General features: G+C 38.2%; 3 protein-coding genes across 5 annotated transcripts; all 3 read right to left on the minus strand.

Moving 5' to 3' along the window:
* Positions 1 to 4,468: 4,468 nt before the first annotated feature.
* On the minus strand, positions 4,469 to 6,589 carry LOC118034406 (uncharacterized). The gene is made up of 2 exons (XM_035039686.2): positions 6,579 to 6,589; positions 4,469 to 5,470 (listed from the first exon to the last, which is right to left on the minus strand). Exon 2 carries the CDS (start codon positions 5,465 to 5,467, stop codon positions 4,727 to 4,729), a length of 741 nt encoding a protein of 246 aa, XP_034895577.1. The 5' UTR covers positions 5,468 to 5,470; positions 6,579 to 6,589; the 3' UTR covers positions 4,469 to 4,726.
* Positions 6,590 to 8,974: 2,385 nt separating this feature from the next.
* Positions 8,975 to 12,339, minus strand: LOC118034405 (thioredoxin H9). The gene is made up of 5 exons (XM_035039684.2): positions 12,116 to 12,339; positions 11,505 to 11,562; positions 10,597 to 10,752; positions 10,283 to 10,405; positions 8,975 to 9,919 (listed from the first exon to the last, which is right to left on the minus strand). The coding sequence occupies exons 2-5, from the start codon at positions 11,523 to 11,525 to the stop codon at positions 9,767 to 9,769; spliced, it is 453 nt and encodes a 150-aa protein (XP_034895575.1). The 5' UTR covers positions 11,526 to 11,562; positions 12,116 to 12,339; the 3' UTR covers positions 8,975 to 9,766.
* A 419-nt stretch (positions 12,340 to 12,758) lies between these two features.
* On the minus strand, positions 12,759 to 17,689 carry LOC118034404 (probable inactive receptor kinase At5g58300). Of its 3 annotated transcripts, XM_073406797.1 has the most exons (4): positions 17,539 to 17,689; positions 16,666 to 16,766; positions 14,663 to 16,002; positions 12,759 to 13,633 (listed from the first exon to the last, which is right to left on the minus strand). In XM_073406797.1, exons 2-4 carry the CDS (start codon positions 16,674 to 16,676, stop codon positions 13,017 to 13,019), a joined length of 1,968 nt encoding a protein of 655 aa, XP_073262898.1. In that variant the 5' UTR covers positions 16,677 to 16,766; positions 17,539 to 17,689; the 3' UTR covers positions 12,759 to 13,016. The 3 variants fall into 3 exon arrangements, with proteins under 3 accessions (XP_073262898.1, XP_034895574.1, XP_034895573.1); XM_035039683.2 differs by lacking the exon at positions 17,539 to 17,689 and having other exon boundaries at positions 16,666 to 17,117; XM_035039682.2 differs by lacking the exons at positions 16,666 to 16,766; positions 17,539 to 17,689 and adding an exon at positions 16,199 to 16,559.
* Positions 17,690 to 17,771: the final 82 nt, after the last annotated feature.

Here is a 17,771-nt window from a genome sequence, read left to right on the forward strand (position 1 = left end):
CGGGGACTAAACTGTAATTTTCAGAAATTAAGGGACCAAATTGAATTTTCATCATCTTCAACCTCAAACCCAGAATTTCAACAGATCACCTACTGTTTATCCCCTGATTTCTAACACAAATTTACAATTCAAACAAAACCATAACTCAAAATCATCACAATCTTCCATAATCAACTAAATCATCAATTAAACACAACAATCAATCCCTAACCTTCAATTTAATTCATCAATTAAACCCAAAACATAAATTCTCAAAACCCTAACATTCATCAAAACTGAAATTAAAGCTTAAATTAACATATTATACACATTAAACAACCTAAATCTTACCTTTTTTCACTTATCTCTTCCTTTTTCCCTTATTTTCCCTTCTTTTCTCTTCTTCTTCTTCCTCCCTCTTCTCTCTCACGGTTCTGCTCTCTAATAATTCAGATCACACTTCTTTTTTTTTTTTAATTCCTATTTATATATATCAACTATTTGTCCAATTACAACTATACCCCTCAATCATTTATTCCAACTTTTAAGCCTTCAAGGGCTTTATTGTATTTTCCAACTCATTTATTTCAAAACATTACAATCTCCCCACTTATAAAAAGTTTCGTCCTCGAAACTTAATAGAAAAAAAATTGAATACTTACCGAGATTATCAAAAAGATGAGGATACTCCTCACGCATCTTATCCTCGAGCTCCCATGTCGCTTCCTCACGTGAATGGCCTTTCCATTTCACTTTCACTAAAGCTATGTCCTTTGACCTAAGCTTCCTCACTTGTCGGTCGACTATAGCTTCCGGTTGCACCTCATTAAACCATATCATCCCTCAAAGTCAATGGGATGACCTCTAATACATGTGATGGATCTGACATATATTTCCTTAACATGGAAACATGAAATACCGGATGAATAGCAGACAAGTTTGGTGGTAATGCTAACCTATAAGCAACTACCCCAACTCTCTCCAGAATCTCATACGGTCCAATGAATCGAGGACTCAACTTGCCTTTCTTCCCAAACCTGAATACTCCTTTTGTAGGTGATACTTTTAAGAACACACAATCACCCACTGAAAACTTTAAGTCACGCCTTCTTTTATCCGCGTAACTTTTTTGTCTACTCTGAGCTGTTTGAAGCTTCTTTCTAATTACCTCTATCTTCTCTGAGGTAATCTGAATCAACTCCAGTCCTATTAGCCTCTTCTCACCAACCTCAAACCAACAAACCGGTGATCTACACTTTTCGGCCATACAAAGCTTCATAAGTTGCCCATCTCTATGCTAGCCTGATAACTGTTGTTGTAAGCAAATTCCACTAATGATAGGAACTTACTCCAACTAACTCCAAAATCCATAACACAAGCCCTTAACATAATCCTCCAAGGTCTGAATAGTTCCTCTCAGACTGACCGTCTGTCTGAGGGTGAAAAGTTTGTACTCAACTGCACCTTAGTACCATAGCCTCTTGAAATTTCACCCAAAACCGCGATGTAAACTGTGGACCTCTATCAGACACTATCGAGATTGGCACTCCATGCAACCGTACAATCTCACTAATAAACAATTCCGCCAACTTTGCATATCCATAAGTAATCTTAACTGGCAGAAAATGGGCTGATTTGTCAATCTTGTCAACAATCACCCATATCGAATCATAACCCTCTTGACTCCTAGGCAATTCCTGTCACAAAAGTCCATTTGAATCCTCTCCCACTTCCATTTGGAATCAAACAATGGTTGCAACAATCCAGGAGGTTTTCTGGTGTTCACCCTTTACCCCTGACAGGTCAAACACCTAGAAACAAAATCTGCTACATCAGCCTTCATCCTATTCCACCAATAACACACCTTAAGATCTTTATACATCTTGGTGGAACCTGGATGCATTGTGTAAACTGTCTGATGTGCCTCTATCATCAATTCTCTCCTCAGATCATCAACATCAGGTACACAAAGCTTATCCCTATATCTCAGCACATCATCATCACCAATCACAAAACCTGCAGCTTTACCCTGCTCAACCTCATTTCGAATCCTGAGTAGGGAATCATCTTTCTTCTGAGCTGCTTTTATCTTATCAAACAAATCTGACTTAACCTGAAAATGAGCAATCATTGCTCCAGCTTCACTAAGATCAAATCTGACTCCTTCATCCACTAACTCATGCAACTCCCTAATTAGAGGTCTTCGTACTTCCTGAATATGAGCTAAGCTCCCTGATGATTTTCTACTCAAAGCATCGGCAACTACATTTGCCCTACCCGGGTGGTACTGTATGGTACAATCATAATCTTTCAGTAGTTCCATCCATCTCCTCTGCCTCAAGTTTAGATCTCTCTGCTGAAAGATGTATTTCAAACTCTTGTGATCTGTAAAGATCTCACAAGTTTCACCATACAAGTAGTGCCTCCAAATCTTCAAAGCAAAAATCACAGCCGCCATCTCTAAATCATGTGTAGGATAGTTCTGTTCATGCTTCTTCAGCTGCCGTGAAGTATAGGCAATAACCTTGCCATGCTGCATTAGAACACATCCTAACCCCACTCTCAAAGCATCACAATACACTGTGTAACCACCAGAACCTGATGGTACTGCTAGAATAGGCGCTGTAGTCAATCTTTCTTTCAACTCTAAGAAACTTTTCTCACAAGCTTCAGACCACTGAAACTTAACATTTTTCTGCGTTAACTTAGTCAATGGTGCAGAAATTCGAGAAAAGTTCTCCACAAACCTCCGATAGTAGCCGGCCAAACCTAAGAAACTTCTAATCTCTGTCGCCGAAGTAGGCCTAAGCCACTGCTTAACTGCTTCAATCTTTTGAGGATCAACCTCAATCCCATTCCTTGACACTACATGCCCAAGAAATGCTACACTCTCCAACCAAAACTCACTCTTTGAGAACTTGCCATACAACTGATGATCTCGTAGAGTTTGAAGCACCATTCTCAAATGCTGCTCATGCTCCTCTCTAGACCTCGAATACACCAAAATATCATCAATAAAAACTATCAAAAATCGATCAATAAATTGGCCAAACACTCTATTCATCAAGTCCATAAAAGCCGCTGGTGCATTTATCAACCCAAAAGACATCACTAAGAACTCATAATGACCATACCGAGTTCTAAACGCTGTCTTTGAAATGTCTGCCTCCCTAATCCTCAACTGATGATACCCAGATCGAAGATCGATCTTAGAAAAGAATTGAGCTCCCTGTAACTGATCAAACAAATCATCTATACGAGGGAGTGGGTATCTATTTCGAACTGTCACCCGATTCAATTGCCTATAATCTATACACAACCTCAATGACCCATCTTTCTTCTTCACAAACAACACCGGAGCTCCCCAAGGGGACACACTTGGTCGGATGAACTTTTTATCCAATAAATCCTGCAGCTGCTCCTTTAACTCTCTCAATTCTGCTGGCGCCATTCTATATGGTGTCATTGATATTGGTTCAGTGCCCGGAACCAAATCAATACAAAACTCAATCTCCCTATACGGAGGCAATCCAGGTAAGTCATCAGGAAATACATCGATAAACTCTCTTACTATAGGGACTTCATCTAACTGGGGAACTTCTTTCTCTACATCCACTATATATGCTAGGTAGCACTGTACCCCTTTTCGGGCCATTTTCCTCGAGATAGCCGACAACATAATTGATGGAGACCCAATCTTATCTCCTTGAAATACCAACCCAACTTCCTGATCTAGATCAAACATTATTTTCTTACCCCAACAATTTACCGAAGCCTTATGCTTAGCCAACCAATCCATTCCTAAAATCACATCAAAATCAACCATATCTAAGACATTTAAGTCTCCCATAAAGATCTTATCTCCAATCTCTATTTCACAATCCAGATACACATACTTTACTAATATTAACTCATCTAAGGGAGTGGAGACTGAAATGGGGGATTTTAACAAGGTTGGTTGTTTATCTAACCTCATGGCAAAATATGGGGACACAAACGAATGAGTTGCACCCGTATCAAACAAAACTTTTGCTTCAAAAGAGCAAACAGGAAGAATACCTTAAACAACTGTGTTGGATGTCTGAGCATCCTGCTGAGTCAAGGCAAAAACTCTAGCATGCCCCTGACCCTGCTGTATCTGACCTCTATCACCTGCACCCCGACCTCTTTGACCACGGCCACCAAAACCTCTACCCCCATGAGCCACAGACTGGCTCGTCGATGGTGCCTGAATAGGATGCTGGACTGAAGCAGATAACCCTGAAGTGGACAATTGTCTCCTCGGGCACTCTCTAATCTTATGACCTATCTGGCCACAACTAAAACAAACCCCAGTTCTTCTGTAGCACTCTGCACTGTTATGACCTCCTCCACAGTGCTGACACGAAGAACTATCCCCGGGTGAAACAAATAAACTACGAGGTGCAGTCTGAACTAAACTCTGGGTACCACTACTGCCACTCTGACCGCTTGAGCCACTACCTGACGGTCTCTGTCTAAACCTCCTCTGAACCCATGAGCCTTGATGGCCACTTCATCCCCTAAACGGACCTGCACTTACTCCTTGTTGCCTAAAAAACTGACCCTCATCTCTAGGCCTCTTAGACTGGCCAGCAGTCATGTCCTCTATTTCACGCGCCTCTAGCAATCTGGCGCTATCAACAGCTGAGGAGTAGGATGGAAACACTTGTGGCGCCAATACCATATACATAGAGGATTTGAGTCCTCTAATGAATCTCTTCACCCTTCACTCCTCAGTGGGTAGAAGATGTTCTGCATACCTAGACAGCTGAGTGAACTTCAAATCATACTCATCCACTGTCATGCTCCCCTGAGATAGCCTCTCAAACTCATAAAGTCGAGCATCCCTGATGCTCTGAGGGAGAAACCTGTCTAAGAACATGGAGCTAAACTCCTTCCATGTCCACTGAGTATCTACTGGTCTTGCTCTTTCCCTAGACTCAAACCAAGAGATTGCCACATCTCCTTCCAACCTGAACGATGCCAAACTCACAGCTCGGTGGTCTGTACATCCCAAAGCTTTACATCGTCGCCAAATGTCATCTAGGAACCTTTGAGGATCCTCTGAACTGTTTATCCCAGTAAAAATAGGAGGTGCCAACTTCATAAAAGCATCCAATGGCACATTAACTCCCTGAACAGTGTGGGATGTCGAGGGTACATCTCTATCCCTCATTCTGTCTCTCTCCATAGTAAACTCTATCCACGTCTGCACAACCTGGCTAAGTTGTTGAACATCTGTAACAGGCTCAGGGTCAGCTACCCCCACACCTGTTTCATCAACCATATCTTCCTCTTCTATTTCCTGAGGCTCTTCCTCCACTGGTGGAGGTACCTCATCAACATGTTGAGGCACAGTTGCACCACGCCTCCTTCTCTGTCTTGCAGTTATCAACTGCATAATAGGGACATCATCTTGATCATCATCTACCCTAAGAGTATCAGTTGTTCGTCTATTCCTCGACATTTCCTAAAATAAAAGTGAGAGCACTTAAGTCATGCTGGAACAATAGCATGATGATTATCACAGAATTATAGGAAAGCATATCTATCACAAGGAAGAAGACATACTTGATGAGAATTTAAAATTTCAAAAACAACAAACAAGATGATACGGATCCTAATGCTCCACTTATTATGAAATTAATTATATTATTGTTTCTTTAACCGAAAGCTCTGATACCAAGTTTGTCACGACCCGATTCCCGGATCCATGACCGGCACATAGGCAAGGTTCCCCTCCAAGGTTCCAAACCTATGCGAACCCAAACTTACATACAAACTTATCCTTCAAAACTCAATCAGAGTTGTTCAACGCAGCACTAATAACAAAACTAACTTCATAACATAAGTCGATTGTCTTAATACAAGAGTTAATATAATTTCATAGTTTTGGAGCACTAACTTGACATAAAAAGAAAGATACAAATTACAACCAAAAGCAGGTTCGGAAGGTTCAACAAAAGTAACCCGCTATCAAGCTATAAGCCTGAAAAGAATAAATAATGAGAGGGTGAGTTCAACAACTCAGTGAGTAGATAACGTTCAATATACACACACGAGGTAATATAGCAATGAGAAATATATATACAAGTATGGCTTTAGTTCTTATACGAAGGTTTATCAAATAGGCCATAACAAGAATATCATATGGTAGAACTCGTCAGAAAATCAAAATGCAATGAGCATGAGGCTCCGTACTGTTGGATGATCAGTCCACACAGGTTGGTGTCTCCCCCGACCAACTAGGGTTCAGATACGATGTGCACAAAGACTAACACTACCCTGTTAGCATGGGTATTCTGACTGACATACCATAGGTTCATAATCATAATCAAACAAACATATTCATATCTCAAAGCTCAACTCATGACATCAATCAAATGAGGAGCATCAATTCAGAATTCACTTCAAAATACATACTGGTTCATATCAAGAATTCAGATTCAATAATTGATCATGCTTTATCATAACAAGGATAATAATCAATATATATTATCAAGAAGCATGATCCAATTCATATTAACAAATAAGATATTTATAGTATTTCTCATGCATATGGAAAATTATCCACTCACCTGACTCAAAAGCAAACAGAAGTCAAAAGCAAACACTGAATAAAATCCTACTGACGTCCCGTCGGTAGAATATCAGGATTATCTGAATACAAAGGAAACATTTTCAAGAACGACTCGAAAGAACATATAACCTATTTAATACACTTAACTAAGGGTGTATTCCGTAATCCTATATGTTTTTAAATTAACTAGTCACTTTTCTCAAAAACCCAAAATCTAACGGTTTTTCCCAAAATCTAATCTATAATAAAAACAACTAATAAAATTGGTAATAATTCACTAAGTAACCCTTAATTATTCATCAAACTAATCTGCAAAAGCTAATATTACAGCTAGGGCCTAATCTGTAATTTTCCATATTTTTAGGGCCAAATTGTAACTTTTATCAAATGGAGGACCAAACTGAAATTTGTCATAAATCCATGAATATACTGAAATTCTGACCTCAATTAATCCTCAATTCTGTCCAGGATGTATCATTATGCTCCAGGGATCATTCTGGAATTTTACTAAATTTTTAGGGTCAAATTGTACTTTTTGTCAAATTGGAGGACTAAATTGAAAGTGTTAAATTATCTTATCTATACAGTAATTCTGTCCATAATTCATATGTTATTCTGTTCAGAATCTCGGAATATGCTCCAGGGACCAATTTGTAATTTTTCCAAAGTTCGGGGACTAAACTGTAATTTTCAGAAATTAAGGGACCAAATTGAATTTTCATCATCTTCAACCTCAAACCCAGAATTTCAACAGATCACCTACTGTTATCCCCTGATTTCTAACACAAATTTACAATTCAAACAAAACCATAACTCAAAATCATCACAATCTTCCATAATCAACTAAATCATCAATTAAACACAACAATCAATCCCTAACCTTCAATTTAATTCATCAATTAAACCCAAAACATAAATTCTCAAAACCCTAACATTCATCAAAACTGAAATTAAAGCTTAATTAACATATTATACACATTAAACAACCTAAATCTTACCTTTTTCACTTATCTCTTCCTTTTTCCCTTATTTTCCCTTCTTTTCTCTTCTTCTTCTTCCTCCCTCTTCTCTCTCACGGTTCTGCTCTCTAATAATTCAGATCACACTTCTTCTTTTTTTTTTAATTCCTATTTATATATATCAACTATTTGTCCAATTACAACTATACCCCTCAATCATTTATTCCAACTTTTAAGCCTTCAAGGGCTTTATTGTATTTTCCAACTCATTTATTTCAAAACATTACAGGTATCTTCGAGACAGTCTTGTAAATAAAGAGGGGGGAAGGGTTGACTTGAGGTTGTCCATATGATCCATCATTCCATGCATGTTTAGAAGTCCCTACTTGATTACCAAACACTCATCCACCTTAATAAACTTTTTGCTCTTCGGCACTAATGCACCTCTCTGATGCCTGCTATCGTGCTTGTCAGTGTATGTGCTACTTCTGATAAACCACCTATACATTAGAAATTATACTTAAGATCATCACTGTGGATATGGTCTTGCTGTAAAAATTGCTACTCCAATATGCTCATCTTTTCTAGAAAATGAGTTGCAATCACACAATCATGATACACTTATACACCTAGAAGCAACTTGAAAGGGAACGTCAAGATACCTGGTGCCATCGCACAGAAAGAATTTCCTTACACAATTCTTACCATGATGAGGTTCATGTGGATCAATCCAACCTTTGAAAGGTGATCATAGTTGCTTTTGGGTCTTATGGGCTGTCTGAAGATTTCCACTGGATGGTGGTTCAAGACTTCCGTGATTGGTATAGCACCTCATTTCAGGAAGCATCATCATGGTGGGTAAGAACTGAAATGGTGAACTTCTAAATGCAAAGATTTTCAACGTTATAAACAGACGAGAGAAAAATATTAGCAGAAATACCAGCTCTTCTTCTCCTGTACTATTCTGATGTACCTCTTACCTTTGCAGATTTAGCAAGTTAAGCAAGTCAACTTTAGATAATGGTCATTTAGAAATTCAATAGACAGGTAATTATGTAAGCTTGCAAAATATAGTCTCTCCTAAGTACATTATGCTTCTATTTTGATTTCTTGTCCACGTTGGTAATCTAAATAGAGGATTGCGGGGACATTATATCTGCTATATACTTCATACATTAATGTCTAATAGCATAGAAAAGTTGAAAAAGAGACATTATTAAGACTCTGCCTCTCATATCATCAGTCACCATTTTCATGTTAAAATGTGAACAGTTCATTTTTGCTAAATTGACAAGGACTCCAGGCAGTTTGTGTTTGCTGTATAAACGATAGAATTTTAATTTCTCCCTGGACTCTTTTATGTAGACAGAAGATGTCTGAACAAGAAGCAGCTGATATGAAAAGGAAGGATATGGGTGTAATTCTTGCGGAAACTTGGATAGAGTATAGGCTTCGATGGTGAGTGCATATTACCATGGAAATGTTGAAAATTGATGCAATAGGAGAACCCTTCAGGATCTTGGTAGCATCTTCATCCATGGCTCGTTTCAAGTGTTTACTCTCGACACGTCTAGAATCAACAGAACGCTAAATTTGAGTATATATAATCGGATCATGATCTCCTTGGCATGGTTGAATGAAATCATTTTAATGATTACAGACAATTCCTGATGATGAGCATATGAAGCAAATCCTGTTGGAGTTAATGTTGAAATCTAGAATAATGTTAAGTTGAGTTTTCCAAATAGCCCTTGTAGGTCTTACAGGTTCAATGCATTAATGATGTGGTTATCCTTAAGTCTCTAGAATTATCACTTGACTAATATAAATATACATCTTGAAAGTAATGCAATCCAAGTCCATGAGCACTCTCAGATCCATGAGACTTCCCCTCATATGAGAGTAGTATAAGAAAGATGCTTTCCATCATGCATCCCTTCTTCTCTCAATTTCTGACAAAACCACTGGTACAGTCAGGATGCACAGCAATATCCATCAAGAATTTGCAACTTTTCTTTGTGTTTTTCCTGCTCTAAACACCCTACTGAGTACACAGTTTTTCACTTTTGTCTGAAAAACCAATGCTCTCATATCTCACGTGCAAATATCAGATTTTTCAAAACTTGATATACCAGTACCTGGCAGTGGTTTCTGACACTACTACATGGTAACAGAAATTCTGATTGGAGAATGGAATGGAAAATAAGCCAGTTTTCAGGAATAAGAGTCAATTGCGTGACCTAGACTCAAGATTGACAATAGCAGCAGTCTTCCTCTGGAGCTCCGGCATGTTTCCTCCGACAAGTTTGTCAACTTGTCGCCCATCTTTAAGGAAGAAGAACGTTGGAGTTGCTTTAATTTCCCATGAAGTACTCAGTTCCTGCATCCAATCAGACAGCACATTTCACTTATCAAATATGTTCTCTGACTAATCTCTATCTATTGAACACACTAAAAAACTGAATCAAACATATTAATATATTGCTATGTGTTGATCACATATGAGAACCTGATGCAGAAATTCATATTTGTGTTTCAAATAGGCATCGACGAATTATTACAGCTCAAGTATAATTTCATCACCATGCATATAGATGTAGATAAGTCTTGACTTTTGTCTTTTAAATTGTAAAGGTGAATGAGAGTTCGTGTAAAAGTAGAGAGAAATTCTTGACAGCCTTGTCGTGCATTGATCTTCATTCTCTGTTACCTAAGGCTAACAGTAAAAACATGTTTTACTTACTGCAAGCTCATCAACATCAACTGTTAGAAATACGACGGAGGAATATTTATCCGCAAGCTCGCAGAAAGCTTGTGCAGTTGTTTTACATGGAGCACACCACAATGCACTGAAATTTACGACCACCTGTTGGACAGGTGAGGGGGAAAATTACCAATGTGAGAAGTTAGACATGTAAATGATGACAGTTACATCTGAATACTACCAGAGCATCCATATGAATTTGTCACCCTGTAATGACTGAATTCAGGAGATGTGGGGAAAAGGAAAATGGAGAGAAGGTAAACATAAAAGGTAGCCAAGTGTTAAGAACTTACAATCTTCCCATCCCTACTTGCTTCTGATATTTTTTCATTCCATTTCTCCATAGTGGTAAGAAGGTGAACGTTTCTACTGGCAAATTCTTTACGATAATTCTCTTGATGAACACTTTCTTCATTACCTCTATGACAATTATTACAACAAACGCAGACCTGCAAGAGTTATCCTCAATATGTTGAATGATATATCGAGGATGATGTTCCGTGTCTAAATATGGGTTACCATGGACATTAGCATCCGAAGCATGATTACTTGATAAATGGTTGAAAACTGGCGAGCCAGGTTTCTTAGAAATTGAAAGAACTTTCGATTGAAACCCTGATAAGCCGGAGCCTGAAAACTTCATGTATTTTAAGGTGATGATATGTAGGTATAGGACAGAGGCTGTGAGTTCAAGAGCTAAATAATGCCTTGTGTTACAGCTGATCATACTGGTCTAGATTATCTTCTAGATTCTTTTAGGTTTATGGAAATACATATTAAGTGGAAAACCCATTGAAAGTTCTGTTTAGAGAAGTGAAGAGGTGATCTTAGATCTAGGCATTCTTGACAAATACTTTGATTTGTTAACTGACACCATCATAGTTTTCATCAAGAAACAAGACATTGTGGATTGTCAACCCTACAACCATTTGTCATTTGAAACGAAATATATACATATTGAGAGGTTTGAAGAAACTGAACATGGAAATGAAGAGGCGTCAAGGTTTCAAAAGGTAAACTTGATCAGGCTCTATTCAACAAAAACAAAGTTGAGAATCAAGATTCACTGCAAAAGAAGTCGCAACAGCCAGCAGGCGCCTTAAAACAGCAAGAGCATTACAGAATGAAGATCACTTATACATGAAGAATAACAGGAGGAGAGATGAGCACAGTTCTTTTCAGCTTGTTTAAAGAGACTCACCGTGGACCAACAATGTCCCATTACACCCTGGTGATGGATTTGCGATTACAGCAGGTTCCTAAAAGAGAATATCCATCAGATCTGTTGCAGTTCTTTTTCTTTTTTCTTCCAGGTAAAACACAAAAGGCACTAGAGATACATGGCATAAGTTCTCTTTATGTATCATCTTTTAAACCAAAAGAGTAAAATCCAGTTCCATTATTTTTGGCTCGAAATGCAAAATAAACTCCCCTAATCTTCTGCGGATTTCATCATCTTATACCTATCTTTTCTCTCTTTAAGGTAAAATGTTTCTCCCATTCCTTCTTTTCCCCTTTTACATTAGCAATGACAACATTAAGCCGTCCAAAGCTTTGCAAAACAGTAATGTAGTCTTCCTCTTTCTTGCCAAGACAGCAAAACCATTTAAATTTCGGTGGATGCATTTCATCTAAACCAGATTGTTGACTTACAAGCAATAACAATCTGAAATTACAGTTTTGGATAAATTTGTAAGACATTTACGCATTACCTAAATGAGATCATTTCTTATGTTAATTATCATCAAAAGATTCAAACAGCTAGAGCAGTCCAAACAAAGAAAAGAATAGAGGCATGAAGAGAAGTTTTACCTTTGGATCCAATTGATTCTGATATGTAGTGTATCCAGGATTTCACCACAAGATCATGTCATTAAGGCCTTATCAGAAATAGACACCATGGGCAGTCAAAGATCCCGTAAAAATTTCAACAGAGAAAGAGAAATGCTAGAGACTATAGGTGTCCTTCCCTTCAGGGGGTGTGTTGCCATTTCAAGTTTCCACGTTTGGGTTGTTTCCTGTAAACTAACGACATATTCTACTACAACCAACGAATAAACAAGTGGCTGCTAGTAAAACAATACCCTATTTAATAGACCTTTTTTGGCCTTCTATTTCTATCCTACGACCTCCTTTTTTTGTTCATGGCGTTATTAACCAGAGTGGTGGTTAATATGCAATATGCATTTACAAAGCCTCACCTTACCCTTGTGAAATGCTTTAATCTCAGCCATCTGGAAAATTATCTTTCATCTCTTTTGAATTAATTTACTGCATCATGTTCATTGATTTCATGGATTATCTGTAGTGTGAAATATATCTATTTTATCAAGTTGATTAGCCTGAAAATGGCTTATATTTTAGGAGGTTAAGTGGCAACACAATTAATTCTCTGTAAAGTTATCTTGAATTTCAGCCTAGCATAAGGAAGCTTCAGTTTCATGGATTCTGCAGATCAGTTAAAGCATATCAGCCAGCTTATAATAGTTGGAAAAGAGTTCGCTTACAAGAAATCAAGGGGCAGGAAGTTTATTTTTCCGAAGATTAATTCTAAAAATCTTCTACAGGATTCAAGTAGTACAATTCGTGGTGAAGTATGGATACATTGAGAGGTTAAGGCTTAGCATGTGTGCATGATGCATTCATGCATATCGCCTTACCATATCAGACAGCATCTGATATATCATTTCCATAACGCGAAAAATTTAAACTCTCATGGAGTTTGGACATTAGACTCAGCATCGGAGGATGACCTGTTCTTCGAGTCAGAATGTTGAATTTCCTCTATCATCCTAACAACTTCATCCATTTTGGGACGCATATCTGGTGCTTTTGCCACACAAGCCAAAGCAATCTGAAGCATCTGCACCATTTCCTCTTCAATATGTTGGTGCCTTACAAGCTCAACATCAAAAACCTCTGCAGTCCATTCTTCTCTGACAACAGACCGTACCCATCTTGGAAGATCAACCACACTGTCATGCCCTGGAACTTGTAGTGGGGCTTTCCCGGTCAGCATTTCCAGGAGGAGCACCCCAAAACTATAAACATCAGATTTCTGAGAGGCTTTGCGTGTTTCAATCACCTCCGGAGCACGATATCCAATGGTTCTATACATGGTTGTGGGGAAGTTCATCAGAGGAGCCAATCCAACATCAGAGATGCACCCATCAAGATCTGGGGTGAGGAGTACATTGGAAGCCTTGATGTTACCGTGGAAAAATTTGGCACCACCTTCAGAATGAATTTGGGCAATTCCCCTGGCAGTCCCAAGGCATATCTTCACTCTTGCATTCCAATCCAGTGAAGTTCTACCTCCAGCCCTATTGCCTATTATTTCCATGCATAAAGAGCACGGGGAAGAAGTATAAAATTTATATCAGAGACGACTGATAATACAAGGGAGTGCAGTCAAATTGTCCTAGTTACAGGCATAGCAAAGTTGAAGTAAGCTGAAAAAGTTTGATTTATACAAATGTTATGGCAATTATGCAGATTACAGCACACCAAGCAACCAATTTACATCATTTTAAATAAACTGAGAGGTTCCACATTATTTGATATTGTTACCTGGTTCCAAACAACTGTACCAATAAAGTGATTCATCAGAATGTTATAACTCTCAAGGTTTTTTCAAGAATAAAAAAACCACCATTGAGATCGATTCAATCAAAAAGTACATTATTCTGCAGCAATCGGAAAAAACCAAAAGTATAGATGGGTATAGTTAGCTAAACTTCATCATGAGGAATTTTAGAGTACCATAACTGTCTTTTTCTGGCTGTTAATGACACCCAATCTCATAATCGATTCTAGGGAATTCGATCAATTGTTATTAGCCTATTTGGTATTCTTCACTAATTTAACAAATTTTTCTTCTACAAATGCTGTAAATCTTCTCTGCAAGGGCTTTTAACTTCCATGGTTTAAGCCATTGTTAATGTGTAACTCTAGTCAATAAATCAAAAGAGCCAGCATGACTACTTTGTGCTAGACTGCCAGAAACAACTTGATGCAGAACTGTTGTATGATAGATGAGATTCCTAACCTTCTACCGTTTTCATTTGGGAAAACATGTTTCTCACAGAACCAAACACAGCTCCTAAAGGGATAAAACTCACTGGCTGAAGTTTAAACCATTTTCTGGTTCTCATTAAACTAGTGAACATTGGTCTTGCTTGTTCTCAAGCAGTCGTTACTAGGTGAAAAATTTCCCTGGATAAAAATCACAAGTAGAAAATTTTGATCTGCCTTGCACAAATTTCTAATGCCAGGTGATGGAAGTAATGCAAAAAAAAAAAATGTGGAGGAAAGGAAAACAAAACTTGTTCATTGTAATGGAGCTAAAAGACAGTTTACCATGCAGGAATGCAGATAAGCTGCCTGCTGACATGTAGTTGTGAACTAGAAGCTTCTCATCTTTGGAGTAGTAATAAGCACGGAGTGGAACAATATTAGGGTGCTGTCCAATTCTCCCTATAACTTCCATCTGTTGCTCAAATTCCTTCTTTCCAGCAGCAACTTCCTTCAACCTTTTCACCACCACTGATGTCCCGTCCTCCAAAACTGCCTTGTAGGCTGTTCCATAACTCCCTTTACCAAGAACTTCAGCTGAAGCCCTCAACAAATCCTCAAGATCAAAGCTATAAGAACAGCCTTCAAAGAAGAACAGTTTGTTCTTCTCAGCCTCCTGCACCCCACTACCAAAATCCTTAGGCTTCTCGCTCTCAGCCTTCCCTTTCAATACTGTGTTTCTTGCCCCGTCTTTTCTTTTCAAGAAGCAAACGAAGATAACCATAATTATGAGAAACAGCACAGCTGATCCCCCAATTGCTATAGCAATTATAGAATTTGAACCAAGTTTCTTGTTGGAAGCAGTGTGAGATTGGGGCTTTGTTGGGGGGTTGAGAAAGTCATTTGGGGAAGGAGAAGGTGAAGAGGAGATGGTGGGGCAACGCTTAAGAGGCAGTCCACATAATAGAGAGTTCCCAACGAATGAATAATAGGAGAACTTCTGGAAAGATGATGGAATTGTACCATTGAAATAGTTAAAGCTCAGATTTAAAGCCTTGAGTCTTGGAAGGTTGATATCGGGTATGGCTCCGGAGATGGAATTGTTTTGGAGGTATAATGCAGTGAGCTGAGTCAAATTCTGTATGGTGGATGGAATGCTCCCAGTGAAGGAGTTAAAGGAAAGATCGAAGACATTGAGTTGAAGGGAGAGCAAGGCAGGGAAGACGCCAGAGAAGTTATTCTGTTGCAGGTAAAGGTGCTGAAGGGAAGGGAGGGAGGGGATATCAGAAGGAAGCTTTCCATTGAGGCTATTGGATCGGAGACTGAGAATCTTTAGAGAATTAAGTCTTCCTATAGTGTTGGCTGGGATAGGGCCATACAATCCAACGCCTGGAAGATGGACAGCAACCACCCCGGTTCCATTTGTGTTGCACGAAATGCCAACCCAGGAGGTGCAAACTGAGGTAGAAGCATTCCAGTTGAGTTTCCGGATGTGTGGAACAGCAGCAGCAAAGTCAAGAAGTGCTTGTCTGTCAGAATTCAGGTCAGCTATAATCTGAGGAACAACTGGAAGTATGAAGAAAAGGAAAACAACTGTGGAAATGGAGGACAGGAGCTTCATTGATAGTTGCTCAGTTTGAAATGAACTATGCTTGTTTCTGGCTTCAGCAGCTCCCGGTTCTCCCCTGGTTCAGTGAATCAGAACATTGATAAAAGTTAGCTGAACATGGTTCTGTGGAAATGTTGAAGTTACTGAGATCGTTCACCACAACAGTAGATTACTGTACGTTAAAGTTGAATTTACTTTAGAACAAAAGAAGAAATAATAAATAAGGTGTTGTTGATTGACATTTTTATTTTGGGAAAGCAAAGCTCACTTACCAGAGGAAGCACATGTCAAAAGCAGAGTGGTGATAAAGAATCCAAGAGGAAAAAAAAAGATTGATGTAAAGAGAAAGCAAAAAGTTAAATTCTCCTCCTTTTTTTTGTTAAAGAAAAGGCATTTCATAAAGAAAGTAGCACTATTGTTCTAACTAGCAGTATTAAGAAAGTAGGAAACAGATGCCACTAAGTCACTATCATTCACTCAGAATCTCATTTAATGCTTGTTCATTTGAGCTATGGAGCTGTGTAAACCTGCGTTATTCATTAGAAGAAGAAATCGATTGGGAATCATGCAGGAGGGAAGCTCACAGGAAGTAACCATAAAGAAAATAAAGGAGCAAATAATTGATATCCAGTTGGATGTTAAAGAAAGTGTGCCTGATATCACTTGCTGATAACAACATAAAATATATTTTCAAAGTTAGCAAGTGACAAACAAATATTATGGAGATAGAGACTTATACCATGGAAACATGACAATTTTCAATCTAATAACTTCTGCCTTGCATATCCAAAAGTACGTGCAAGAAAATCAGAATACAAAAATCTTTCCTGAAATCAGTTCCTGCAAATAGAAGGTAAAAGAAATAAAGGGGCAATACACTGAGAGGAGAACCAAGTTCAAGTGCTTTAAGTTGACGCTCCAGCTCAAAAATACAAAAAAAAAAAAAATTGGTGGAAGTGATAATGATAGTAATGGAATGCTAATTTGGGTCACCGAATTTATAGGCTAGTAACTGTATATATTCTTAGTAATTCTCCCAGCTGCTGTCTAAATATTCAGATCAAAAAGCATTATCGCTGACCATGAATTTAAGGTCTGAAACTCCTTTCAAGTCCCAGTAATGGATGTACAGAAGAACTTGAATCAAGGCAAAACCCCAATTCTAATTCAAGTTTTCAAAACAAAATGAGAATTTTATCAAGAAGCAAAAAAACCAAGCTATGAATACAGAAATGGAGGTTATTTATTGTTATCAAACTTCTTGTATCTTGTTTAAAAAGGGAAAAAATAATAATAATAATAATAAGCATGCAGATGCATTCTTGGCCATCAACAAGACAACCGACAGTGGGACTGTCTTTGTAACTAGGAATTAACAACGTGAAATGCTTGCAAAAGTACTAGGACTGAAGCCTCTATATGCTATTCGTTTCTCTCTTTTCCGTCATTTAAAAACCATGCAAGACTTCATAGAAACATGTTTGGTCCCGTTTTTCTTTTTTTTATTGGAATACAACCGTGTCTTCTATTCATGCAACCATTGACAATGACACAGCAAGCATTTGAAGTCCAATACGGCTTCATATTAATAGTAAATGTAACCTTAAATTACCCAGGAAAAGCTTGTGAACAGCACAATGAATTTGTAGAGCTCACAACCCGCTTCTTCACAAGAAACTGTAGCCTTTTCATCTATTATCTTCTATATGTGTATGAAAAAGAGAGACAGAAGGGGGGGTGATGATAAGAACAGAAATCCATAGATTTAATATTACTCTAGCATAATTAAAAAGTAATCTTGTTCTAGTATGGTGAAGACAGTAGGATAGGCAGTAAGCTGGGAGT

This window comes from Populus alba, chromosome 19 (genome assembly GCF_005239225.2).
Source record: "Populus alba chromosome 19, ASM523922v2, whole genome shotgun sequence".
Classification (NCBI taxonomy): Eukaryota; Viridiplantae; Streptophyta; class Magnoliopsida; order Malpighiales; family Salicaceae; genus Populus; species Populus alba.